This window comes from Lepidochelys kempii, chromosome 4 (assembly GCF_965140285.1).
Source record: "Lepidochelys kempii isolate rLepKem1 chromosome 4, rLepKem1.hap1, whole genome shotgun sequence".
Taxonomy (NCBI): Eukaryota; Metazoa; Chordata; order Testudines; family Cheloniidae; genus Lepidochelys; species Lepidochelys kempii.
In genome coordinates this window covers 10,017,569-10,044,983 of record NC_136383.1, presented here as the reverse complement: position 1 = coordinate 10,044,983, position 27,415 = coordinate 10,017,569, and the positions used below count along the sequence as shown (strand labels likewise).

At 43.6% G+C, this 27,415-nt stretch overlaps 1 protein-coding gene across 6 annotated transcripts in view; it reads right to left on the bottom strand.

The window, feature by feature from the left end:
- The window catches only part of CDKL2 (cyclin dependent kinase like 2), a 36,026-nt gene continuing 8,611 nt past the window's right edge, over positions 1–27,415 (bottom strand). For 5 of the 6 annotated variants that reach the window (XM_073340348.2, XM_073340351.2, XM_073340350.2 and 2 more), the window contains exons 4-14: positions 21,010–21,204; positions 19,649–19,827; positions 18,572–18,684; positions 16,258–16,397; positions 14,423–14,511; positions 11,136–11,265; positions 6,889–7,181; positions 3,889–3,982; positions 3,016–3,133; positions 2,708–2,814; positions 1–1,893 (exon numbers count right to left, since the gene is read on the bottom strand). In XM_073340348.2, the coding sequence (XP_073196449.1) occupies positions 1,834–1,893; positions 2,708–2,814; positions 3,016–3,133; positions 3,889–3,982; positions 6,889–7,181; positions 11,136–11,265; positions 14,423–14,511; positions 16,258–16,397; positions 18,572–18,684; positions 19,649–19,827; positions 21,010–21,204 (1,518 nt within the window). In that variant the 3' untranslated portion in view covers positions 1–1,833. The remainder of the gene's footprint in view (positions 1,894–2,707; positions 2,815–3,015; positions 3,134–3,888; positions 3,983–6,888; positions 7,182–11,135; positions 11,266–14,422; positions 14,512–16,257; positions 16,398–18,571; positions 18,685–19,648; positions 19,828–21,009; positions 21,205–27,415) is intronic. The other variant, XM_078852423.1, reaches the window with a different exon arrangement.

The window sequence follows — 27,415 nt, the reverse complement described above, 5'->3', positions numbered from 1 at the left end:
CCAGTTTTAATGCACTTCCTTTAATTGACTAGATTTCAACTTGATGGTGTTTCTTTAAGCAACTGTCAGATTCATTTCAACAATTTACAGTCACTAATGCTACAGAATCCTAGACCACTCAAAAATTCTCAATATAAATGCGAGACACATCTCTTGATTTAATTGATTTCAGATGGTAACAATCCCGTAAGTGGATTTTATATACAGTAATCCCATAGTCCTTTCCAACCAAATGAATCCGGTTGAGGGTCAGTATTTGCAGAAGGATGCTGACCGGGGTAAGGTACATAGATTTATGCAGACAATGCACAAATATTTATCTTCAGGCAGTTCTGATATTTGTGATGTTGTCAATAGTTTAGGACCAAAATTAGAATTTTATATTCAACAGGATGTTACCAAGAAAACACAACATGAACATGTCAGTACTGATGATTTGTAAAGATTTCACAAAAACATGATTTATTAAAATTTAAACAGTCCCCTGTAGTGTTGGAAATCAGAATACAGCAGCACTATGCCAGAGCCTGGAAACCAGTCAGGAGAAGTGAGCAGTTTAAGTTTCACTACCCAAAATTAGTGAAATGACAATAGTAAACACATGGCAAAAAGTAAATTAGATTTTTAAAATTAATTCAGTTTTAACTTTTAAATATAGGTGTTATTGATAGCATATTGATACATTTTCCATTGACAATTTTTATGGTGACAGTGTTCCTTTAACATGTAGTCTCAGTGAATTTTTTCCTCCATTATCTAAGTTTCCCGTACATCACTCTCTTTTGAGTCTGTTAAATTTGCTGGTGTTCTCTTTTTCTTTAAAAAGTTTAAGTGTAGGAGTTACCATCTTTTCTTGGCTCATAAGTGCCGGTAACCCTTCGCTCTCTCACTGAGACCCGGGGCTCTCAACTGGCCATAAATATGTTTTTGTTGTTTTTTTTAAAGAAAAATAGTTTACTATAAGATAACTGTATTGGATGCTGTTGGTATAGCCAGTGGCGGATTAGCCACTGGGCCAACGAGACCCGTGCCAAGGGGCCCCAGCCAACTGGGGACCCCCATGGGCGTGCACCCCAACCACGCTCTGCCCGCCAGGTGCTCTTGCCAGGGAGTGGGGGAGCCTCCGCATCCTGACCGCACTCCCCGGCAGGAAAGCAGGATGGGCAGAGTGGGGCAAGCCCCCATGCCCTGATCCCATGCCCCTGCAGGATTGCTGGGCAGGGGAACGTGGCAGGGTAAGCCCCCACGCTCCAACGTCATTTCCCTGGCAGGAACGCTGGAGGGCGGGGAGAAGGGGACAGCATGCAGAAGTGGCGGGGAGAGGCCCCCACTTACTCTGGCCCAGGGCCCCACAAAACCTCATCCACCTCTGGGTACACTCTTCTCCCCAGGCCAGGAGTTGGTCAGTATCCTAACGCACTGACTTAGTTTCACTGTTGGGTACCCATCTTTTCAGAAGACGCACACAATTCCATAATGTATTCCATCCCCGTCTCTAATGCCGAACACCTCAGGTCAGTTTCACACAAAAAACCCCACTTAGGATCAAGATACACATGCACAGAACTACACAGCACGATACAGGAAAAGGGACCCATTCACAAAGTCACGCACTGGTCTTCCCTGCTTGGCAACAGCACAAATCCGTTCTCAACACAAGTATGCTGCAAACGGGAATATCGAACATTGGAAGGCTCCCTCTTCAGGAAACCCACCGAAGGTATCAGCCCTTGTCAAGTGTTCTTTTTGAAAGGCAACAAGAGGCTAAGCTGCAGAAAGTAATACATACGCTTCCGAGGCAAAAAGTACCCCGTTCCTCAGTTCTTCTCCAGGCTAGCGTTCTACTCGAGGGAAGCTGGCTTCTGAAGCATCTGGCAGTGATGTCCCCGATATCTGTCAGTCAGCAAACAAATATTAATGTAATTCCTAACATACCAGCCTAAAAGCAGTATGACCTAGTAAAACTGTTCATCGATAGCCTTCTGCCTGTCCCAAGTGCAGTATCAATAGAACATGGGCAGATTCTTCATTGATCATATCACAAATCAGCATACATGGGTAACGTACATTTTTAAATCCATAACGCTATGCCAAATCTAAACAAGATGTTCACTGGACCAGTACACAGCCCAGGAGAGACCTAGGAACTACATCACTCCCAAATTACAAGTTTCTAATGCATGCTATAGTTGTTAAACAAACAAAACAAAGTTGCAAAAAACTATTTTGTGTGTGTCCGTGTCTGTCTAGAATGGCTAAACTATTTCTGCTCAAACTTTTGGGTTCTATTTCCCACTCTGCCACTGACTCACTGTGTAACCATGGGTATTGGTGGGTAGCATCTGCATCTCAGTTCACGCATTTGTAACAAATCCTGAAAACAGGTGAAACACACAGGATTTGTGGTTGTATTGTGAACCTCGAACATGGTCCAGGTTTGCCTCCAGGATAATCCCAGGGTCATACATTTGGGCCAAAAGTTTGCCCAAAATGGTTCTTTTCCCCATCAGGCTCCAAAACTCCTGCATTGTCCTAAAACAAATGACTCCGATGAGTACACTGCTGCTCATCAGACACCCTGGAATGCAATGTGCTGCACAGAGAGACCGTCTGGAACCTTTTGGCTCTTGCTGCTTGCAACGTGCTTTGAAAACCTTGGCAGAAAGGCACTAGGAGAACAGTGCAAAGCATTTCACTGGATCATCACCTGTTGCAAAGCCAGGCTCGGGTTGTGAAGATCGATGGTGGCAAGGGATGGAATGCGAGACTCTGAGACCGTTTTGTTCTCCTTTTTGACAAATCTGGAATTTCGAGCTGCAGAAGACAAATAAATAAATGCATTGACTGCTATGGACTTGTTTTGTTGTTTTAAGCATAGAGGGTCAAGATTTCCCTCTCCAAAAAAATCTCACATGCTAATAGGATTAAAAAAAATAAATGTCTGATACAATTTATACTGCTCTTTATAACTTATTTATCATCCAGTTTTAATTAACAGCAAATTAAAGCTCGTACCGTCCGCTCCTTTGAGTTCAGGGAGATGGTTATAGTTTAGCTCAGGCAAACGCACATCTGTCTTGGAGAATTCCCATCTTTTCTTGTTTGCCTGGAGAACGTTCTTTTCATTTGTGACCTGACACCAAGGGATTGATTTACATGAGTACGGTATATAAAAGCTAAGGGTACTAAAAGTAAAACCATTATTCAGGTTTAAAAGAAGTGAGCTTCTCTGATATGAGACTTACTCAAGCGTCAGAGTACCAAAACAGCCTGTATTCTTTCCTAGAAATATGCTGTTCCATAATCTTCAAGACAAGCTTTAGGAAATCAGTAATTTAAGGAAACCACCTACAATTACACAGAACACCAAAAACTGGAAAGGGGTCTAGACTGTGCAGTCCTTACTCAGACAAAACTCCTGCTCATCTTGAGAGGAGTTTTGCCTGAATTATGACTACAGCATCAGGCTTTAAATCTGCATGGCCTTTCAAAGAAAATTCCGTGGGAGCTGCTAGCCACTTATTTTCGTGAGTGAGTCATTCGTTTTTACAATCGGTCCACAGAAAATTCTAAATGTAAATCCCAAACTACTTGGTCACCATAGCCAACACCTGCCTTTCCTCCCAACCGGGCCAGAAACTGTATTTGCACTTGTCTAGAAGAATACAGGTCTATCACTTTGAGCTCTTGGATCTCTAACTTAAATAATATTCCAGTACAACACATTCACATAACATGACTGTGAATAAACTATTATATATGATGTCCCCAAACCGAAAAAGGGAAATATATCTAGAGAAGGTCGAAATGAAAGGTATTAATGACATTAAAGTAAATACTGAAGTTTAAAATACGTTGTTTTCACTACAGGAGAAGGACGATGCTTACCGATGTGCCCAAGCTGACATTGTAATGCCCTGCTGGTGAATGTTTCCCTTGCTTTATAAAAGGGGTTAAGTATTTTTTAGTCTTCTCATCAACTCTATAAACAAAAACAAAAAATCCAAGACTCCAATCAGAATTAGCAATAATCTCTTGGTAACATCATAATATAAAAATAATGCAATGTGAGACATCCAGCCATGACATAATCAGTTGTTGAGCTATTGGTCCTACCATACACACTGCACTGCCAGCGTATTACAACCCTGATCAGAAGTGTACTCTTGCTATTAGTCCTGGGCTTGTCGAGCAATGAAAATCAAGGTCAGTCTCTCCCAGAAGAGTGTGGAATTGTGATACGGACAAACAGCTGCTATGGACTCACCTCAAGAATCCATTCACAAGGCTGGTATCTAGGACTGTTATTGGCAAACTAGCCTGTCAGCATCCTGTGAGGGTTTGTATTAGTTACTCAGAGCAGAGAGGAGAATCCCACATCTTTCTTCGCTGGTAGAATGTATCATGACATCAATGTTAGGTCACACTCAAGTGGTGGGGGAAGGCTGGTGAGCGTGCATATACATTTTGACCACTTGAGATACACGTTCTAGATTCCGATCTAAGTTGTTTCACACTCACAGTGGGGAAGATTACAATCCATCCCACATATAAGCAAAATCCTGGAATCCCACTGACTTCAAGTGAGAATATTGCCTAAGTTTTTAATCACAGAAAGCTCTCTCCTACTCATGCTTTCTGATGCAAAACTCTTTGCAGTCACTCCCTTCTCTCCCTGCTATAGTTGTATTTAGGGCTCACGGTTGAGCCTTCTATGCACAGACCTGTGTTTGGGGATGGTGTGGGGCCCTTTAACTGCACCAGCAGCACCCCCAAGAAACAATCTTCAGAGCCACAATACTTCCTGCAGCTACCCAGAGGACAGACAGAGCACAGGTGCTACCGCATCCCTAAAGAAGATGCTACTGCACCCCTAAAGAAGATCTCCCTTCTACAGCTGACTAGCTACAGCGGGCACTGAGATCACAGCCTTGCCTGCATGCTTTGAGACAGTTACTGTTAGCCCCACAAATCAGAGCTCAAGTGAGTGTGTGTGTCCCAGATCCCTATGCAGAAGGGACAAGAAGGATGATCTTTGCACCCTTCCCTCTTTCATGCCCTTATATTCTGGGCTCTATCTGGCCCATAATTATTAAACATCTATTACAGCAAGGAATACACCAGACTGCAACACTGATCCACGTCTCTATGTTTCCAGAATAGCTGATAAACCATTATTTGCTAACATAGAACTTACTCCTGAGGGAATTCTGCACCAAAAAATTAAAAATTCTGCACAAAATATTTTAAAATTCTCCAAAATCTGCATATTTTATTTGTCAAAATAACACAATATAATCAGGTCAGTTTCAATTATTTTGATCATTTATTTCAAAATACCTGCCAACAAGTATGTCTGTAACAATACAGACAATGAAAGATTCTGGATTCTTTTTTTACTTTTTTTTAACAAATAGATTCCTTACTAGGCATATTAATACAAAACTTTGAGTAGTAATTCATTTAAACTACAATACAGAAATGTATTTCCCACACCCCTCAGAAGAGGTACAAAGGCTTGGGGGAGTCAGGGGTAATGGAGGAGCTCAGAGAGGGAAGGAGCCTGGGAGTGAACCTGGATTAGGTGGGAGAAGTATAGAATGTGCGGGGGGGGGGTTGTTGGGAGGAATTGAAGAGCCTCCCCCATGCAGATGCTGGCTGACCCCTAGCCTCTCTCATTCATTAGGCACATCTGCCCCTGACCCCGTGTGTCCCTGCACCTCCTCCCCCATCCCCATGTGTCTCTGCACCCTCTGCCTGTCCCCATGCACCTCCCCTTCCCCCATCCCCATATGTCCCAGCACCCCCACTCAGCCAACCCTTGCCTCCGATCTCCATGTGGTCCTGCACCCCCACTCCATTTCAGTCCCTGCCCTGCTCTGCCTCCCCCCCACTAGCCCTTTTGGACCCCAGTCTATGTGACCTCCCAGCAACCCTGTGTGCCCCGCTCTGTCTTCCCGCTCCCCCAATATGTGCCTCCTCACCTGGCCCTGAAGGCAGGGCGCTGTGAGAAATGCAGCTTCTGCTCTCTCCCTATCAGTGGTTATGGCTGGTGAGCAGCGGCTCTCTGTTCTGACACCACAGCAGCCCCTGGTGGGCAAAAGGCATAAACAATGTATTTTCTGCAGAGAAAAAAAACTGCAGGGGGACATGAATTCTGCATGTGCACAGTGGCATAGAATTCCCCCAGGAGTAAGAATTACAGACAAGAACTCATATTCACCAGCTGCAGATTCTGGGATGTCCAAATACAAAAAAAAAAACCCAATCAATTTGCTTAGGATAACTGCCTTTTAACTGATACCTTCCTTTGTGGTTACACTCCTAGAGGCAGTCCTCTGCCTGCTCTGCTTTGTGCTGCTCATGTGGTGCAAACAGAGAAGAAAACGACATGGCAGAGTCCCCAGAGCTGTCATTGCCAGTCCTGATGCCGCCCTACTCACAGGCCCCTGGTGGAAGGAGTGCGTCAGGAGCAAGTGTGAGTGGTCAGAGCACACTGTGCTTTGGGTATCTGCAACTGGTATTTGGTCCCACGGGGACAGTTGCCCGCTGGCATATATTACAGCAGCCATGAAGTTGCATCAGGGCCAAGGAGAGAATCAGGGAGCCATAACCAGCTGCTTTTATGCTCCATCAAGCTGGGAGAATGGCATCAACTCAGGAAAGCAGAGATTCTAACTCTGAAATTCCATAATATCAAAATACAATTACAGCCCCTCCCCGCTACCACTGAAAACCTTTTACCACCCACCCACCCAACCCTGCCCTGCCCAAAATACATTTAACCCCCTTCATTGTAGCAATGTCACTCCATGACTCTCTCAGAACATTGTCACTCCCTCAGGAGCATTTGCTAAACTCCTCTGCTGTTCGATTTAGCTTCCATACCTGTAATTATGGGTTCCAGGAATAGTTCCCTTCCCAGAGTTAACACTTATATTGGGTGTGATGGTGGCAAGGTTCGGGATAATGGGAGGAATAACCATGCCTGGGTTCTTTATGTAATCCAAGCTGCTGCTGGAGTCTTTCATGCTTGTCGGAGGGACTGTTTTGAACTGACTGGTTCCGCTGTCATACAGGCAGCTCATATTGGAAGATCGGTCCGCTTTCTCCACCTCAGCTTTAGATAATTTCACCTTGAACAGTTTAGCATCTTTGATCTTTGGATCAATGTTGAAGTCCTGTTCAGAAAGAGAAACGTCACTCTGCCTATTGGGGGTTAGAACGGATGTTAACATTAACTTATGGCAGTGTGTGTGGAAAAAGAACAGAAGGCAGACACTCGTAGGGAGCGGTGAGATTCTGGTAGAAGTGTAGTGATGTTATGAAGAAAACACCTGTTTTCCATCAGCAGAAAGTAGAGTTCATAATTCACAAAAGACTTATCAAGTCTCACCATCCTATGTAAGTAAATAACTTACCTTACCACATCCCATCAATGCAGGAGTAACGGACCAAAAGAGGTTTGGTTTGGTTTTTAACATGTTTAGGAAAATTAAAGGGCATGCTCTCTCATATCACCTACGTCCCTAGTAAAATAGCACTAACAGAGCGTAATCGTGGTGCAGGACACGTCTACACTACAGTGGCACAGCTGCGGCCCTGTAATTGTCCCACCGTAGTGTAGATGCTTTCTACATTGATGGAAAGGGTTTTTCCATCAGTGTAGTTAATCTGTCTCTCCGAGAGATGGTACCTAGATCAACGGAATAATTCTTCCATCGACCTAGTTGTGTCCGCACTAGAGGTAAGGTCAACCTAACTATAGTGCTTAGAGGGAGGCATTTTTCGCAGCCCTGAGTGACTGGGTTGATCAAATTTTTAAAGCTAGACCAGCCCAATGTCTATTCCTCACTCAACTGAGCATCCCTTCCCACCAGGTCAAGGTACATGTAACACACCAGTAACTAGAGGATGTTTAGTTATGGAGCATAATATTTCTGAAATGAACATGTGCCAAAAGTGCAGTGACATGCACCGTGAAGAAGGCATACAAAACTGATGGACTAAATCACGGGGGATGAGACCCCCACATCAGTTGGGGCTTTGGCAACACACATTTCTAGGCTCTGGTATGAAGGCACCATCAGCCTACTCAGCCACATTTAAGCAAACGTTTACTGTAACTTCCCTTAAGGGAGGGCACGTGACTACAGCTACATTAGCTGGCTGGTGGCAAGAATAGGGGTTTTTTGTTGGTGGTGGGTTCTGTGTTTTAAACACAAGCTGCAACCCATTATTCTGATCCTAGCCTGACACCTACAGCTTTTCATTGCCAGAGGCTCTGAGACGAAAGGACTCCTGGGTACTGTGCATGAGGGCTAATCATGTTATTCAACGCATGGGCATAAGGGGACAGACACCTACCATGCTCTTGCAAGGCACAGCTGGCGAGAGCTGCTCAATGGAGAAACCCATCTGAGAGCAGGAGAGGGCTGAAAGGAGGATGGGTGGAGGGCGTTTGGAGTCACTGGTGCTTTGAAGAGGCAGATAGGCCAGAGAAGTCTAAGAGAAAATAGAGCTATCCTGACCTACTTCCAAAGAAATGGAACAAGAGCAGAGATAAGTATCACTCTGAGGCAGACCCCAGTCCCTAGAGTGGGATTTACAGCGAAAGTCTGGGTCAGGGATCTGCAACATCTGAGCAGTGATTCAACATAATGTGCTCGGTCAGTTGATTTACACGCTTTAATGAACCCTCATCACAGCTCTGCATGGTTGGCAGGTAACCATGTACCATCCTTATTTTACCTACTGGGAATTGAGGAAAATGGTTTAAGCAACTTGCTCACAGCCACAGATGGAGTCTGCATCAGAGCCAGGATTAATGCTCAGGGCTTGCCGATTCCAAGGGCCAGACTTCAAGTCCCTAACGCTCACCTCTCTCAGTACCAATAGAACTACCCTGAATACTGGCTGGTGCAAAGGCAAGGAAGGGAAATGTATAACATTATACACACATAATATAAGAGGGTGTATGTGATGACTTAGACCTACAGTAAGACCCTTGTATCTGGAGATGCTGCTTCCTGGCAGTCATTTTGCTATATAGAGTTTAGCACTCCCTCTACCTCCGAAAAGGAGGAGGAAAGATTCCTCTGGGGCTTAGCAAGGAAGCCAAAAGGAAATCCCACATTTCTGCACATAAAGAAATAATGCACAGGAGGCTTTACATGAGATCTGGAATACCTTATCCAAATGTATTTTAAAAGCATGCTTCACCCAGCAAGCCCCTTCCTGCTCTCTGGATAGATGCTATTTCCAGTAAGTGAAAGCTACCCATTAGTCCAGTAAGTTTGCTGGACATTCGCTGCCTGGCAAGAGCAATGATTGGGCCACATAAAGTCTTTCCTTAGATGTCTGTTGCACCAGTTGTATTTTAAAGGCTTGAGCACTACATAGCTTTTTCTCATCTGACCTTGCAAGAGTCAGCTGCCATCTAATCGGTTCCCTTTTGAAGTTGCTTAACATGGAATATATAACAGAAGTGTTGCTCTGCATGTTAATGAATCCAGAAAAATTCCTTTCCTAAGTGGATTCTGCAGTTGCCTCAAAGAAAACAGGATTAATGTGTATACAGCTTTCAGTTATGAAACCTTTAAAGTACCAAAAAGGCAAAACATAAACTCAAGCGTTAACGGAAATAAAACGCAGCTCAGACATGAAGGTCCCTTCTCTTTTTTTAGCACCGTCATTTTAAAGAGTTTGGAACAAACACCGACGGAATTAAAACACACGCCCTTTTAGGTTTGATCAGCAATCCACAGGTGCATTTGCTTCTCAATTAAAATAGAACCCAAAATCAGACTTTCCCCCAGCCACATTTCTCCCCTGTGAATAAAATGTTAATTTACAGGCCTTGGGATTGCCTCAGAGTACAAAGCTTATGAGCAACAGTATTTATAGACACCAAACTGCGGACTATAAAATATATAAAAGAGTTGGATAACGTACAATTATCGAATGGCATGAATTTTCTATAGCATCTGCACTTGGAATAATGTTGAAATTAAACACAAGGATCTCTTTTCAACATAGGTGGCAGATGCTCACCCAGACCACAATGTGGAGAGAACAACAGAATGGGGGTGGGGGGGAATAATGTACAAACATTGATGCAGGGCCAAATGATGCAGACCTTACAGAGAACCCATTCTCTGAAAATCAGGTCCCTTAAAAGTGTCTCAGGTAGGACACCCAAGAACCGAGGCACCCAAAATCACCAGTCACTTGAAAATCTTGACCCAGGTCCTCCGCTGAGGAGGTCTTGTCATCAGTCTCCAGAGAATTACCCCTGCGAAATGATACAGCACCAACCACCACAACTGATCTCAACAGCCACAGCCGAGAGCCCAGAATGAAGCTGCGGGTTTTTCATATCACAGCCTGTATGCTGTATGGGACTCAGCAACAGAATTGACAGGGAGCAGGTTTAATATTTTGCCCGTGACTAACACTGCCCAGCTGGTGCACAAGGTTTTCTGCATCAGTTATAGATTCAGAGTGACCTACAAGGGTAGCCTTGTCTTGCATTCGGCAGTGATTTTATCTAGGTATAAGATATACAGCTGGGGTAAGGGAAAATAACTGAAAATTTCAAAGGTTCTTTCATTTCACTGGTTTAATAAACTGGCCAGTTTTTCACCATTCAAAATTATTTTTTAAATCAAATTTTTCCACCCATTTTTAAAAGCATAATTTTTTATTCTGTTTTATGACTAAAATTTTCCAATGCACCTTAGTTGACCAGTCAAATGTAGTGATGGAGAAAAATAAAACCAAACATGGTAAGTGAATGCTAAAAACCGATAAATGAAAAAAGTTGGTCAAAAACTTGCAAAAGATTAACATTTTCAAGAAAAGCAATAGTTTCACAAAACGTTGTTTCCTGACAACTGACCAGATTTATTGGAAAAAAAATTCAACAGCTCTAGATCACAAAAGCATATTTCCAAGAGTTACACTTGCCTTACCGGAAAGTGATGAAAGAAGGTACATTTTTAATAATGGAATGTAAAAATATCTATATCTTTCCCTATGTAATTACAGATGGGGGACATATGCACACACACCGATGGATTTTTTAAAAGATTAAATGAATACTATTATGGAAAACAAAAACAAGATCTACTCACCTGGATATCCAGCATTTTTCTTTCTTCTCCTAAAGAATCGTCTTTGTCCTTTTTGCTAATTTTTGATTTTTTTGGCAAAGGATGGTCCCTGGCATCTTTCTGAATCTTTAACCTAAGCTCCTGAGCAAATCTACATTCCATATTAAAAACAAACACACAAAGCAACTTCCATTAGTACTAAATCTACACAACTTGGTGTCCACCCCCAGCCCCGTCAGATTACGTCTCTTTTGAAGTCAAACAAACGATTACATTTTTTAAAATGAGAAACTGGCCAAACTGGATTACCCAGGAAAAAGCCTCACAAGTTAGTGTGGCCTGAATCTATACATCTAACAAAACATACATGGCAATTAAAACAAATGAAGATCGTGCACTAATTTGGCTTGAGTTTAGATATTGCTGGGGAATATAGCGTGATGGGGTTTGGTGCTAGTTAGGAGACATCATCCAATAGAACGCAATGCTGGACACTTTTTGTGGAATAAACACGGAGACACGGGTACAGCATTCATTTTTGGGGTAGGACACTAATGTCCTGTGTTCCAGGTCAGTGACTCTCTCTGCTGCATGCAACGAAGAATGATGTTGTCTGTGTCATTTATGGATATTAGTACAGCCACATCACTGAAACATTATTAAAGAGGACACTTGCTCTTGTGCTCTGGGACAACAGATGGAATTAATATAGATTCCGCTTATTCGCAATCTCTCTGTTCCCAGCAAAAAGTTGATAATATATCTGAAGGCTGCAGATAAGTGAAAGGCAGGTTTGTGCGGCTGCAGCCAGCAAAAGAAGCCCTGGGACGCGCCTTTTCAGGTTGCAGTCCCCCAAATCTGCCTGCAGCCAGGGCCTTTCTTCCAAAAATAGCTGTCAATAAGCAGCATGTCTATTGCCAGTCTCTGAATCCTATTAACTTACAGTCAATGGGAAAGGTTTGGTTCCCAGCAAAATGTTGTTATTAACCAACAGTTGTTAACATCAGAATTGCTATTAAGTGGCATCCATTGTACTATCAATGGGCCTGCTCTTGCTCTCACTGGAGCCAAGGGTGTTTTGCCATTGAATTTAATAGGAGCAGGATTAAATGCTTCTGTGAAACTGGTGGCACTCTGCTCCTGGCATTTTAGAGAAGAGGTCACTTGGAAAAAAAGAACACACATAATTTCTGCATCAGAAATTAGGTAATATCCTATGTGTCCCCCATTTTAGCACCTGCCTGCACAAGAATTCAAGAATATAAACTGGTGTCGATCCTTATCAGCGATCCTTATTCACATTAGTTTGCTACTTAGCAAGTAACACAAGACTCAGTAAAAAGAACGAGGAGTACTTATGGCACCTTAGAGACTAACAAATTTATTTGAGCATAAGCTTTTGTGTGCTAAAACCCATTTCATCAGATGCATGCAGTGGAAAATACAGTAGGAAGATATATATATACACACACACACACATAGAGAACATGGAACAATGGGTGTTACCATACACACTGTAACCAGAGTGATCACTTAAGCTGAGCTATTATGAGCAGGAGAGTGGGGGAGGGGTGGGGGTGGGCGGGGGCGGGAACCTTTTGTAGTGATAATCAAGGTGGGCCATTTCCAGCAGTTGACAAGAACATCTGAGGAACGGTGGGGGGTGGGGATAAACATGGGGAAATCGTTTTACTTTGTGTAATGACCCATCCACTCCCAATCTCTATTCAAGCCTAAATTAATTGTATCCAGTTTGCAAATTAATTCCAATTCAGCAGTCTCTCGTTGGAGTCTATTTTTGAAGTTTTTTTGTTGATGTATTGCTACTTTTAGGTCTGTAATCAAGTGACCAGAGAGATTGAAGTGTTCTCCAACTGGTTTTTGAATGTTATAATTCTTGACATCTGATTTGTGTCCATTTATTCTTTTACGCAGAGACTGTCCGGTTTGGCCAGTGTACATGGCAGAGGGGCATTGCTGGCACATGATGGCATATATCACATTGGTAGATGTGCAGGTGAACGAGCCTCTGATAGTGTGGCTGATGCGATTAGGTCCTATATCTTCCTCCTGTATTTTCCACTGCACGCATTAGATGAAGTGAGCTGTAGCTCACGAAAGCTTATGCTCAAATAAATGTGTTAGTCTCTAAGGTGCCACAAGTCCTCCTCATTCTTTTTGCCGATACAGATGAACACGGCTAACGCTCTGAAACAAGACTCAGTGTAACAAGCGTATATGGGCTTGGAAACCCACTAAAGCCAGTGGGAGCGCTCCATTGACTTTAATGGACTGTGGAATGTGCTGTATATGCGACCATGTGCTGTACTACTTAACTAGGCCACTCCAGGTCTGACTTACTAGGATTACAATATTTTGCCACACTCAGATAAAGTTAAGTATAATTGTGTTTTATTATTTAATCATCTAGAACAGCAGTTCTCAAACTGTGGTTTGGGACCCCAAAGTGGGTCGTGAGCCCGTTTTAATGGGGTCGCCAGGACTGGCATTAGACTTGCTGGTGTCTGGGGCCCAAGCTCAAGCACCACCGCCCTGGGCCAATACCCGACCCCCACTGCCCTGGGCCGAAGCCAAAGACCAAGGTCTTCAGCCCTGAGTGGTGGGACTCAGGTTACAGGCCCCCATGTGGGGCGGAAGCCCTTGGGTTTTGACGTTGCCTCCTACCCCCAGCCTAGGGCAGAGGGGCTCAGGCTTTGGCCCCCCCCCGGCCAGGGTGGCAGGACTCGAGTAGGCTCAGGCTTCAGTCCCCCTTCCTGGGGTCATGTAGTAATTTTTGTTGTCAGAAGGGGGTCGCAGGGCAGTGAAGTGAGAGAACCCCTGATCTAGAATTACTCAAATTTTGTTGAGAAAAACTGAACAAACCTGATAAAACAAATAATTCACACACTGATTTCTAATACCTTTTCTGTGCATTTTATGGCAATAACTTGACAAATATTTATTTATAGGCAATTCTCTAATTTTCCCTGGGCATAATAATTTTCTTTTTTCTGCTAAACATGCAGCAAGTACTATACTGGTGTAATGCTAACCACACTGAAGGCAGCTCTTTACCCGGAAGCGCAATTCTACTCTGCAAAATGACTAGGTAAAAAGGGCACTGTGCTGGGCTCCATGTTTACTGTCTGGCATTTTCCATATCAAATGTGCTCAGTTTACAAGTAAAGTCTTGGTTTTCTTTCTAACTGCGAGCCCTGCAAACACAGCATGGAACCTCACAGAGCTCAGTGGCATTGCCTCCTTCTCTCACACGGCCATTTTGACCAAGAAGCAAACAGACAACGTACCTTTCCGCAAATCCATCTTTGTTAAAGAAATCGCACTGCAGTAGGTCAGTACAGGATGGCCTTTTGTCCGGATCGATCTGCAAGCATTTCTAAAAGACCGAGGTAAAGTTTGGTAGGCAACTGCAGTAGCATCAAATGAAAAATCTTTGATATTTCTAAATAAAAGTCACTAAAGAGAAAGTAAGAAAACAAACAACCAAGGCCCAAAGTTATAGAAGAAAACACTGCTACGGTGTGATTAAGGGATGTAACCAGGGAGGACAAACTGGAGGAATTTAACAGTGTTTGCTTGCTGCATCTATTTTAGTCAATGACGCTTGGAAACTCTTTCTATATAGAATTGCTGCCTTTCACTGACAGACATCAATCTGCTTTCTCCTAAACTGTAACCATCTCTCTAATTTTGATTATTTTAATTTTTTGGCCAGGATTTTACAGTATGGATAACGTTAAGCATTAGAAACCAAATAAGTTGTGTTCAAAGTGTTATTTTATTTGGCCAACAAAATTATTGTATTGCACGCACAAACACACACAGTAGCAGCAGCAATGTTCAATTCATATTTTCTCAAAACTAAAAATCTAAAGTGGCTAAGGCAAAATTGAGGGTTTTCTAGAGGCTAATTGCCATTGTAACAGAGGCAGAAAATTCTGGGGAGGAAGATGAAGGGCAGACTCCTATCTACTCCTCCCCACCATCAAGCGACAGACCTACTTGCTTCCGTTCTTTACAAGGAAAGGTACCAACTCCAGGAGTTACAGATAAGTGGCTCTGTGGGTCATAGAGTATGCACGCTGAATGCAGCTAGCTATAGGGAGAGAAAGTTGCTCCCCACATGGCCACACAATATAAAATCACATCCCAGAGAGAAAGGGTGTTTTAACTGCTCCTTGCTAGGATTTTGCATCTGTAACACACTGGTCAGCATGTGTTACCTGTCCCGCTCTGTGCCCAACCCAGAGATTCATGCTTTCAGCTCTGGAGGTCCCCAGTTCAACCTTGCTGTCAGCTAAAATGGCAGCTGCCACATATTCCAAGGGACCACCCACCTTCAAAGCCTTTCCCCGAAAACTGTACCCTGGGTGGGTGGGCTACCCACCACAGCTGGGCTGGAATCAGTACTGAATGGGGCCTCCAAGTCACTAGCCTGACTAGACCCTACTTCCTACCACCACCACCCTACCAGCAGCTCCATGTGAGAGGGGAACGAAGCATGTGGCCAGGGATCCAGGCAGGAAGGAGAGCAGCTCAGAGTCTCCTTCCCCAACCATCACCAACCCCACAAGGAGTGGGGGCCTCAGCTCCATCCCCATTCAGTCAACGAGGTAGAAGGCGACAGGAGAGGGCCTATCCTCCCTCTGCCAGTGGCACAGCTACAGAGCCTATGGGAGGTGCAGGGGAGACGGGTGGCAGTGGAGAAAATAGACCTATGAAAAGTCTAAGGGGGCAACTGTCCCCCTGGTAAATGATGCCCCTGAGTGGAGAAGCGATAAGTGGGGTGACACAAGGGGGGTCAGGACCCCGTTGTCCCAGGGTAAGGAGGACACCCAAAGCTGGAAGCAGAAAGCCCAGACAAGGGGATGAGGACACAATAAATCCTAGCAGCAAAGTGTTTTGTTGAAAGGAAGAGGCTGTGCATCATGTTTTTTTTCAACTGCTAACCCAGCTAATTGTTCATTAGACCGGGAGCTGACAGACAGCCAGAAATGCAGCCTCCCCCTTGCATTTTTGATCCCTCTTCCCCTCAGTCTAAATCACAGAACCCTAAGAACAAAGGGAAGATGGACAGAAGGAGAAAGCAGAAGACCAAGGCATTTCCAAAATAATTAATTACCTTTGTTAAATCTAACACTGCAGCAGAGAGCTTGGGATACCGTCTTTCAAGAGGTTCGACCTCCTTGACCTCTGGCAACCTCACTCCAGCAAAGAGTGGATTTTTATAGAACAGCTCTTGATGCCGTGGAGTTAAGTTGCCTGGAATGGGTAGGTTATATTGTTATGGGACCACAACTGCGTACACAAAGCTTAGCACAGACTGTAGCCCTCTTCTCGATTGTAGATGTCAGGATGTCCGTGCCAGTAAATGTTACCATTTTCCTTACACTAGCTAAAGCTCTCAGCGGTCTCACTGTGGTTCTTTATCCTATTGGACATTTTGGATCTAGAACCTCAAAGACAGCCAATATGAAAAGGCTTTTCTTGGCAGAGAAAACTCTAGCCCTCAACCTGGCCCAGACTAACCTTAGAGACTGAGACCCTTCAGTGATGCCTTTGTGGGGGTCTCTCTTCCTTTCTACAAGCAAAATGAACTCTGGTTCCATTTTCAGGCTAAAGGAGACCCACTCCGTTTTACAGCATATAAAGGAACTAATGTTCTCAAAACGCTGCTGCCCCAGCACCCCAGTCACCACTTCTCGCATGTCATGATTCACTTAGCTCTACCTTTTGCCTTTGATGCTGGGAGTTCAGTTACGGACCTCGGCAGGAATGGGCAGTTTAACTGGAGTGACTGTTACTGCTTCTAAGAACATCAGAACAGCCATAGTGGGTTTGACCAATGGTCCATCTAGCCTTGCATCCTGTCTTCTGACAGTGGCCAGTGACAGATGCTTCAAAAGAAAGGAAGAGGTCATGGCAATTATCAAGTGATTCATCTCCACCATCCAGTTCTGACTTCTGGCAGTTGGGGGCTTGGCTTAGGGACACCCAGAGCACGGAGTTGTGCCCCTGACCACCTTGGCTAATAACCATTGATAAGCCTATCCTCCATGAACTTATCTAGTTGTTGTTTTTCTTTACCCAGTTATACTTTTGGCCTTCCAACATCCCCTGGCAATGAGTTCCACAGGTTGACTGTGCGTTGTGTGAAAAAGTACTTCCTTTTGCATGTTTTAAACCTGCTGCCTATTAATCTCATTGGGGGACCCCTGGTTCATGTGTGATGGGAAGGGGTAAAGAACACTTCCCTATTCACTCTCTTAACACCACTCATGATTTTACAGACTTCTACCATACCCCACCTTAGCTGTCTCTTTTCCAAGCTGAACAGTCCCAGTCTTATTACTCTCTCCTCTCACAGAATCTGTGCCATGTCCTAATCATTTTGTTGTCCTTCTCTGTACCTTTTCCATTTCTAGTACATGTGTTTTTGAGATGTGGTGACCAGAACTGCATGCAGTTCTCAAGGTGCAGACGTGCCATGGATTTCTCTGAAAGAACCCAGCCAGCAGCACCAGGAGCATGCTCCCCTGCTGAGAGCTCTCCTGCAGGGGGCATGGCTGGGTTCCACTCTCCCCCTTCCTGTTCAGGGGCTACCGTACATAAGGCCACTAGGGAGACCGCCTGGGGTACCTGCAGCATTCTGACCAAGTTCTTCCTTTCACCAGCTCCAACTTGTGGTCTTTTGGCTTCCGCAGCGGCTGGCCAAGGTCTGTGGCTTGGATGAGTGCATGCTAGCTGAGGCTCAGTCGGGATAAGATAGAGGTGAGGACAGTGGGATGAGGGGGGAAACTCAAGGAGACAGCAGGTGCACTTTCTGTCCCTTTAACTGAGGGTGCTTTCGCTCCTGAAGTCTGCAGCCTAGGGGTGCCGTTAGGAACCTGGCGGCTTCTGGCTAGCCAGATGGCTGTGGTAGCCTAGAGAATTATTTTAAATATTCCCTTGGCAACGAAGCTGCTTCCTTTCCCATCAGGAGCGGACATGGCCACATCTACATGGCATAACCTTTGACTGCTAATAACGCAAGACTAGCTTGCTTCCAACAGTCCCAGTCAGCTACAGCAAAGAGGACAGATTGTGGTATTTTCAAATCTTACAGTGCTGTAATCATTAACAAAAAATATCCACGTTCCAGCCTGGGAGGCGAGAGGTGAAATGAAATACATCTGGGAGTCTTCAAAGCCCAAGAGGACATTTGTCCACATAACAAAAAAAACACCTTGTTTCGGTCCAATCATCCGTCTTCACCAACTTTCTCCCCCGCCCCGACTGAAACAGCGTGAGTGCATTAAGGCAAGAATCAGGCACTTTGGCCAGACTGTTTGCACAGTGTTTGCTTACACTACTCCCAGTGCCACCCTTTTTTCATTGCCACGACGTATCATAAGCCTTTGCTAGTTAAACACAGAAAAAAGCTGACACATTCTTACCCAGACATTTCATGATATGGTACAGCTGGTCAATGTCCGAGTCCCCAGGAAACAGGGGCTCTCCTGTTAGCATTTCTGTGACCAGACAGCCAATGGCCCACACATCCACAGCCCTGAAAGAAAAGCACAGAGACTGAAACCAGCGCCGGCAAAACCATCTCAGGGTAGTTTCCTTCTTACATCTGAGCCCAAAGTTGCCGGTGTTCATTGCCCAGAAGGTCACTGCAGGATGCATGGCCTGACATAGCATAGGGCAACCTGGACAGCGCATGGTTTTTGCCTGTGGCAAAATTACTGTTTTCAGTTTTAACCAGGCATAAAAAAAGATCTGTTTTGTGAACTAAGGTTTTGATTAATGATGCTGCCCACCCTCATGTAACATAACATGCTCTAGCATTTCCCCCCTTATTAACGAGGCAGAAGTGGAGACGCTCTTTCCTAAGGAGGGATTTGTTTTTAAGATTTATTTGCTGAAGGTGGATTTAAGGTTCTATAATGAGATAATATGTACATACATTTTTAAAAAGAGGTATGTCAAGCAGCATTAAAAATGTAAAGGGACCAAACCAGGATTTCTCCCATTAAAGTCCATGGGAGTACTGACCAAGTCTACAGGACTGATCCTCAATGCAAAGAAATCCCATTAATTCCACTCACACCCCAACAGGGCCCCCCACATATCTGTCAAAGTTCTGAGGGGCCTACCACCCATCTAATTAGCATTCTCCTCCACTATACAACCTGCAGCCTTCAGAATCCACAATGCTGTTAGCATCTTTCTGTCTGAAAATGATAGGAAGGAGCTAGCCATCCATCTCAGGGTTCTCCACTGCCTTCGCCCATCACCATAGTACTCAAGCAGCTTCCATGTAAAACAGATTGGCAAGAGGGAGGACCCTAGGGGACTTGATTGAGTCTCTGGCTCCTCTATCTTTGTGCGTTATAGAAACTGTACTGGGGTTTGTTTCCGAAGAGGAGGAGGAGTTGTGTTATTACAGTTATGGCGGAAAAGCCGCCTCGTAATTTGTCTGCAAAGCAGGGAAAACCCTCTGCAAACTCTCCTGTCCATTTTCTTACTTGCCATACTTGGTATCGCCAACCAACAGTTCCGGAGCTCTGTACCATCGTGTCGCCACATAGTCAGTGTAAGCTTCACCAGGGGCTGCCAGGACACGAGCGAATCCAAAATCACAGAGTTTTACAACTCCTGATTGGGAGACCAATATATTTTCCGGTTTAATGTCTCTGTGTATTATCTAACAAGAGAAGCAAAAAGTATAATTGAAGAACTTCCTCTTTCTCTGTCATGAGAATTTACATTCCGTAGACTGACCCACGAAAAAATCTAATTCCATGGTATGTATGTAAAAACGAAGCTTTCACCTGCACAGAGGATACCTAAGCTGAGTCTTCAAGACATTCATGTATACACAGTCAGTGCACAAAGCACATGCCAAAACATGCATGTGTGCACACAAACATCTATTTTGCATACAAATGATCATTTTGTGCATGGGAGTGTGTCCTTTGCACATGAAGTTACCTACCACAGATATTTTGAAGGCACAAATTATGTGCCTGATTTTGAAAATCTGGCCTTGACCATTTATTTGAAGAATAAAAGTTGTAAGTGTTGTGCCGAGACATCTCAGTGCTTTGGGTTTATCATGCCGCTGACAGTAAAGAATTTTTATGCACTAACACGATATCAATTTCCCAGATATACAAGAAAATGCTTCTTCACACAATGTGAGATTAAACGGAAGAGCTTGTTGTCACAGGAAGTTGAATCCAACAATTTAACAAGATTCTAAAAAATTAATATTTAAAGAGCCATCATGAATATCCAGAATCAAAATTAACAGCAAAAAATTTTGAAGAGCTATTAAACTTCCTACTTCAGGGCTTAAATAAATCTTTAACCACTGGAGACCACGATGGACAGATTATCCCACATCTGCCTCCTACAGAGTTCTTACATCTTCCTCTGAAACAGTTGGTGCTGGCCACCATCAGAGGATTGGACAGACCCACAGGCTAGAGGGTTGGATGGACCTTGGGTCTGAGTCACTCTGGGAATTCCTATGAAATACTGGTTTCAGAGTCGTAGCCGTGTTAGTCTGTATCAGCAAAAAGAACGAGGAGTACTTGTGGCACCTCTGAGACTAACAAATTTATTTGGGCATAAGCTTTCGTGGGCTAAAATTCACTTCATCGTGGGTTTTAGCCCACGAAAGCGTATGCCCAAATAAATTTGTTAGTCTCTAAGGTGCCACAAGTACTCCTCGTTGTTTTTTCTATGAAATACTGTCACTATTAACATTTACATACTTTACATATTTCTTTCCAGTTGAAGCTTTACTTAAAATAAGTACTTAGCAGCTACTCATCCATTGAGTTTTTTTAAAATGCAAAGTTAACCTCATCAATCTACTTACATTGTGACTATGACAAAATCCTATTCCTTTTATAATCTGAAATAAATATTTCCGAACTCTATTGTAATCTAGTCCATGTGGAAACAGCTCAAGGTCGTCGAGAAGTGTATGATCCACAAATTCAAACACCAGATACCATCGTTTCTTCTTCTTACACACTTCCAGCAGGTTCACCAGATTTTCATGTCGAAGTTGCTGTTATAAAACAATAGATACTTTATGAGAACATATCAGCATTTACCAGCATAAAAGACGTAGAGCCCGAAAACTTAATTGCAGTGCACCTGGTATCCCAAACACCCTCTCATCTTTGACATAAAGAAAAGGAGTACTTGTGGCACCTTAGAGACTAACCAATTTATTTGAGCATAAGCTTTCATGAGCTAGCTCACAAAAGCTTATGCTCAAATAAATTGGTTAGTCTCTAAGGTGCCACAAGTACTCCTTTTCTTTATGTGAATACAGACTAACACGGCTGCTACTCTGAAACCTGTCATCTTTGACATGACACTTGTGCTGTTTTATGTTTAAAATTGGGTCCTGAGGGTCTCATAAGAACGGCCATACTGGGTCAATCCAATGGTCCATGTAGGCCAATATCCTGTCTCTGACAGTGGCCAGTGCCAGATGCTTCTCCAGAGAAAATAACTTTAATTTCATAAGTCAAAGTGGCACATGTACACTTTTTACCGGAGTCAGAAAAAGCAAGTGAGTAAATACACATCCATATTTAGTTTACAATAGAAAGGCTGACACTGAGAAGCTCATTATTGTATTCATAAAGGGAATTTTCAAAGCCCACCTCTGCTCTTTGGTACTTAGTTCACAGCAACTGGATTTAGATCTCTACAGTTCATGAGTCCTGCCCCTGTAAAGGTGACTGGTAGTAAGTTGGGCCTCAATCTTGCAAAGACTTTAGTGAATGTGTAAACATAAGCATGCACTTAAATTAAAAGGGATTATTCGCATGTGTAAAATTTAGTATGGGCTTAAGTATTTGGGTCAGGATATGACCCTAACAATACAATCCTGCACTGACCTGTCCACAGGAATGATTTCTGCCCCTGCAGAGGCAAACCAGAACCCCAAGAGGTCCCCTAGCGTAGACGACAAGGGGGCTAGTTTTTACTCGAAAATTCAGTCACGGTAGATCACATCCTCAAGGCATTACAGTAAATAACATGCTGCCAAACACGACTTTATGCTCAGGATAGACAGGGGCAGTCATAGTTAACCTTATCTCAGCTGGCCAGGAACAAACCTTACCCACAGTATTACCCACAAACAGTTAACACAATGTTAAACACAGCTTGTTCCTGTCATGTCCAACATTGTCTTGGTTAGCCCGGCTCCTCAAGGTCATGTTCTAACACAATGTAGGAAATACAAGCCCCAGCTGTTCACAATCACCCATCCCTGCCAGTCCTACAGGAACAGAGTCTTCCAGGGATGCTCCTGCTGTATTCTAGCAGCTGTTAGAGGAGCCACTGAAGGCAAGTGCACGTATCTCAGGGAAGGGCCTACACGGTGAAAATTCTTCACCCTTTACTCTTCCCCACATCCTGCAACAGGTGAAGGAGAGGGTATGTGCTGCCAAAAATCATACAGTTCTTCTCTTCCATTCCTTTTCCTACTCCCCTCTCCACTCACAATTACAAAAATCTTGTCTATAATAATGTAACTTACAGAGCTGTGCCAATTCACCAGCATACTCATGTGCTTGTAAGTGTTAACTCCATACCTTACCCTTTGGCTGCATGTGTTTACAGACAGTAAACCCTCTGCAGCAAGGATACTCTCTTCTTTGTGACTTTACCGGGCCCAGAACAATGGGGCTCCTATCCTGACGGGGGTCATTGGGCATTCCCATAATGTAAATATTTACAACAAATAATAACAGTGCTGCAATACCTTTAAACTAAAATACAAATGGAGAGTTCAGACTTCAGCATTCTTCCCTAAAATTCTGTTAACAATTAAACAGGTTCCATTAAACTATGTCTCATCTGGCAGAGTCAGGTTAAAAAGTAACATACCAAAGAGACAGAGGCCCCATTGAGATATTGTTAAAAAATGATGGTTTAGAAAAAGAGAGTTAGTCAAAACCGCAAATGAAGCCATGGAGGTGTGTTTCCTACTCATTTTACCACCATAGTCTAACAAGAACAAAGTCCAACTCTAGAGTGTTTTACATTTGTGTTATTAGCTTATCATCTGTAGAGGCAACAAAACAAAACCCACACTGCTAAAAGAGAGTTGTTATCCATGTTGCAGTTGCCAATATTTCTGAGAAGTAATCAAGAAATCACACAAGACATTTTCAAGGTGTTTTATTTGAAAGCTACCACATGAACACCAAGTCCAAAACCCACAGTATCTAAGGCCTTGTCTACACACAAGTCATACCGCTTCAATTATACCAGCATACTTAAAGTGGTACAATCCCTCTAGTGCAGATGCTGTTACACCAGCATAAATGGCTTAGGGCTTGTCTGCAGTATAGTCCTGGCTGATATTGCTACACCGGCAGAGACCCCTAGCATAGACTCAGCGTAAACTGGCAGAAGTTCTTCTGCTGGCATATCTACAGCACGTGTCCCAACGACATTAGCTAAGCAGACACAAGCACTCTTCTGTTGGCATAGTTGTGTCTACACTGAGGGGTTTGCCAGCATAGCTGTGTCTGCTGGAGGGAGTGAGATTTTTTTTTCCCACACTCCTAGCCAGCATAGCTACGCCGACAAGACTTTGTAGGGCAGATGAGGCCTTAGGCTGGCACAGTTTAGTCCCATTGGGGAAGGGGAATAAGCTAGACCAGTATAATGCACCTTCATACCGTCGTCACTGTGCCAAAACATGGGTTGTACCAGTAGAACTGTATAAGTAAAAAACCACCATAGTGACACTAGTACAAAACCTGTGAGGAGGCCAAGCCTAGCAGTCCATCTGAACAGCGCTACCCAGCAATCATGCAGAAAGTGAAGTCTGAAGTGTAATGCTTGACATTGTCACTTAGCAAAACAACAGTGGAAGTTGTATATGCAAGTGCAAGAGTGCAGGAACATATGCAAAATATCCTGTAATATTATGTAAAACATATCCTGTAAACATATGCAAAATATCCTGTAATAGCTGTTCTGCTGGGAAACAACTCCTTCTGGCTCTTTATGGGTTAAAGGGAAATGTACCAGATGAGCCTGGAAGGGGAAAATCATTTGAGGACTGCTGAGGTTGTACTGAAGTGAGGCTGGGCTGAAGGGATGGAAGGAGATTTAGAACCGTCTCATGACGATAGCCCACCCCGGAAGGTGCAGAAGGCCCACACAGCAGGGGGAATTCTCTCCGACTTTGGAACTGGGCACTTGGTACTTAGATGCCATGGTGACAAACCCTGGATTAAACAGACACAACAGGCATTGAATTCTAAAGCCCAGTCTACTAATAAAGAACTTGAACAACCAAGTAAAAGAACCCGATCAAATAAAGATGAAATGCTGGGAATCGCACTGTTCACCACGGTATGCATCCGATGAAGTGAGCTGTAGCTCACGAAAGCTCACGCTCAAATAAATTGGTTAGTCTCTAAGGTGCCACAAGTACTCCTTTTCTTTATTCACTATTTCACATCACTTTAAATCTACTCATCAGTCTTGTAACTGGGTGAGCTGTTTTATTGAGTCAATAGGCTGTTAAACAGGACAGATTTGTTGTAACTTATGGAGAGGAATTTATTTATTAGGTCTGCCATACACAGCAAAATCAATCAATTCAGTTAAGCAGTATTTTAGAGAAGAGGGAGTGGAATCAAGTCTATTACGCCTAGCCAAGTGCTGGGTTACTTTTAATAACAAACTGAACACACGTTCCCTAAGATCAGACGCCTGCTAATTGACCGCTGGATAAGTCCTATGGACTCTGGAAAACTGGGCCTAAAATTCCACATCATGGATGTGACAGGTTCGGTCACAGAGATCCCCTTGGGACTGTCACCTGATGTGCTGAAATTACCTCTGAGCCTGTTTTTCCTGCCAACTTGGGACTCCAGAACCCTGCCTTGTTGAGCCAGACACACTAGCCTGCTGCAGCACAGACTCAGGGTCTGAACCACGCCCCCAAAGCTGCAGGCTTTAACTGAAAACCACTCAGCAGGTTACCTGTCTATAGCACCCAGCTCCCAATGGGATCCAAACCGCAAATAAATCCGTTTTATTCTGTAAAAAGCTTATACAGGGTAAATTCATAAATTGTCCACCCTCTATAACACTGATAGCTGTGCATATCTCTCTGTTTGCTCCCCCAGGTATTAATCACTTACTCTGGGTATATTAATAAACAAAAGTGATTTTATTAAGTATAAAAAAGTAGGATTTAAGTGGTTTCAAGTAATAACAGACAGAACAAAGTAAGTCACCAAGCAAAATAAAACAAAACACACAAGTCTAAGCCTAATACAGTAAGAAACTGATTACAGGTAATATCTCACCCTCAGAGATGTTCCAATAAGCTTCTTTCACAGACTAGATGCCTTCCTAGTCTGGGCCCAATCCTTTGCCTTGGTACAGTCCTTGTTAGTTCCAGCGGACATCTTAGATGGTAAACAGGGGCTCTCTAATGGCTGAGCCCCCCCCTTGTCCTGCTCCACCCTCTTTTATAGCTTTGGCCCAAGGTGGGAACCCTTTGTCTCTCTGGGTTCCCACCCCTCCTTCTAAATGGAAAAGCACCAGGTTTAAGATGGATTCCAGTATCATGTGACATGGTCACATGTCACTGTAAGACTTCATTACCCACTGGCTGGCACACAGGTACACAGGAAGGCTTACAAGTAAACAGAGCCATTTACAAGCACCCTTAATGGCTTCCACTTAATATGTTTACATCTGTAATACAAGTTTATATCTTATTCTCCTAACTCCAGGCATAGAAATAATACATGCAAACAAACAGGATGACCACACTCAGTAGATAAGCTTTGTAATGAGACCTTACAAGAGACCTTTTGCACAAAACATATTCCAGTTACAGCTTATTCACATTTATAAGTATGTTTTTATAAAGCATATGGAGTGCAATGTCACTATGGATATACAGGCTTCTGTCCTACTCAGCTGTGCCAGTATTCTTGGCATTTTCAAACACCAAGGCTTTTATAAAATCCACTCTGAAAGTGACTCATTCAATCAGCATAGTATTCCCAGAGTTGCCCAATAAGATATTATGTGTATGTTATCCCATCATCAGGTTTTCGTGGTACCAAAGAACAGGACATTGACAGCAGCTAAACGCACAGTGGGAGCTGCCAGGAGAAAGCTGGAGTTCAAGGCATATGAGTGGAGGGCAACTGAAAAGTTGTGGGAGGTGGTTAGAGTTTCTGGTCCCCAGGAGGTGCAGAATACAGGTTTTGGGGAGGAGAGGCAGCTCAGGGGTCTCACCTCCTTGCAGGGAAGGGAGAAAGTGACTTCGTATCTGTGGAAAAGGGAGCATGAGCTCCCTTGTCACCCCAGATACCCATGACAGCAGCCAGGGACCCTAAAGGGCCACACCCCCAACAAAGATAGGTAAGCACATTAGCTGAGTGTTACTGTGAAAATGATCAGCAGTAAAATAGTTCATGTTCATATTTAAATTGTCATTATTAGGTTTCAGAGTCAACACCACTTGAAACAAAGAGGCACAATTCACACCTATCCTACTGTAAGGTCTGAGGCCTTTTTCTGCAGTAATCAGCAGCAGCCGCAGGAGGACAGCAGCAGCCATGAGCTAAGAAGCAGAGAGTCACAGCCTCACATTCCACCTAAATTGTCATACTGGGCAGTTAAGAAGGCGCTCCTGCCCTAACAGTACCCACCAGCACCAGAGAAAGAAACAGATCGTAAGGTGTTTAAAGTTTAAGATTGTTTGATAGCATTCTGTCCGGCAAGGAGTAACTTAACGTTTGTGATTCTGAAATCTACATTTTTTTTTAATTGTTTTGCCTTTATGGTCCCTACTTCTCTATTGTTTATCTGTTCAGTTTCTGTCCGAGTCTTTGATTCTTGCAGAACTAATTTTGCAAAGATTTAAATCAACTAAGATCTGATTGGTTAAAGAATTGTTTTGTAGTAGGCTAGGACTGGTGAAAAATACTGTCTTGTAGTATGTCAGTTTTAAATGACTGGTTAAGATTTTGCTAAATAGGACCCAAATCTTAACGATATGGGGTCCAAAAGGAAGTTCTTTGGAACCGAAGTCCAGGACACAGCCCAAGATCAGAGCTGCCAGACCTCAACACCGTAGCGACCATACAGGCAGAAGCTGGAGCCCCAGACAAGCTAATCTCGACTAGCCATCAAGAAAAGTATGTCTGCCTTATTGGGAGTGGGGAGCATTGCATGCTTAGTGTGTGTATTCTGTTTTGGTAATTGTTAAT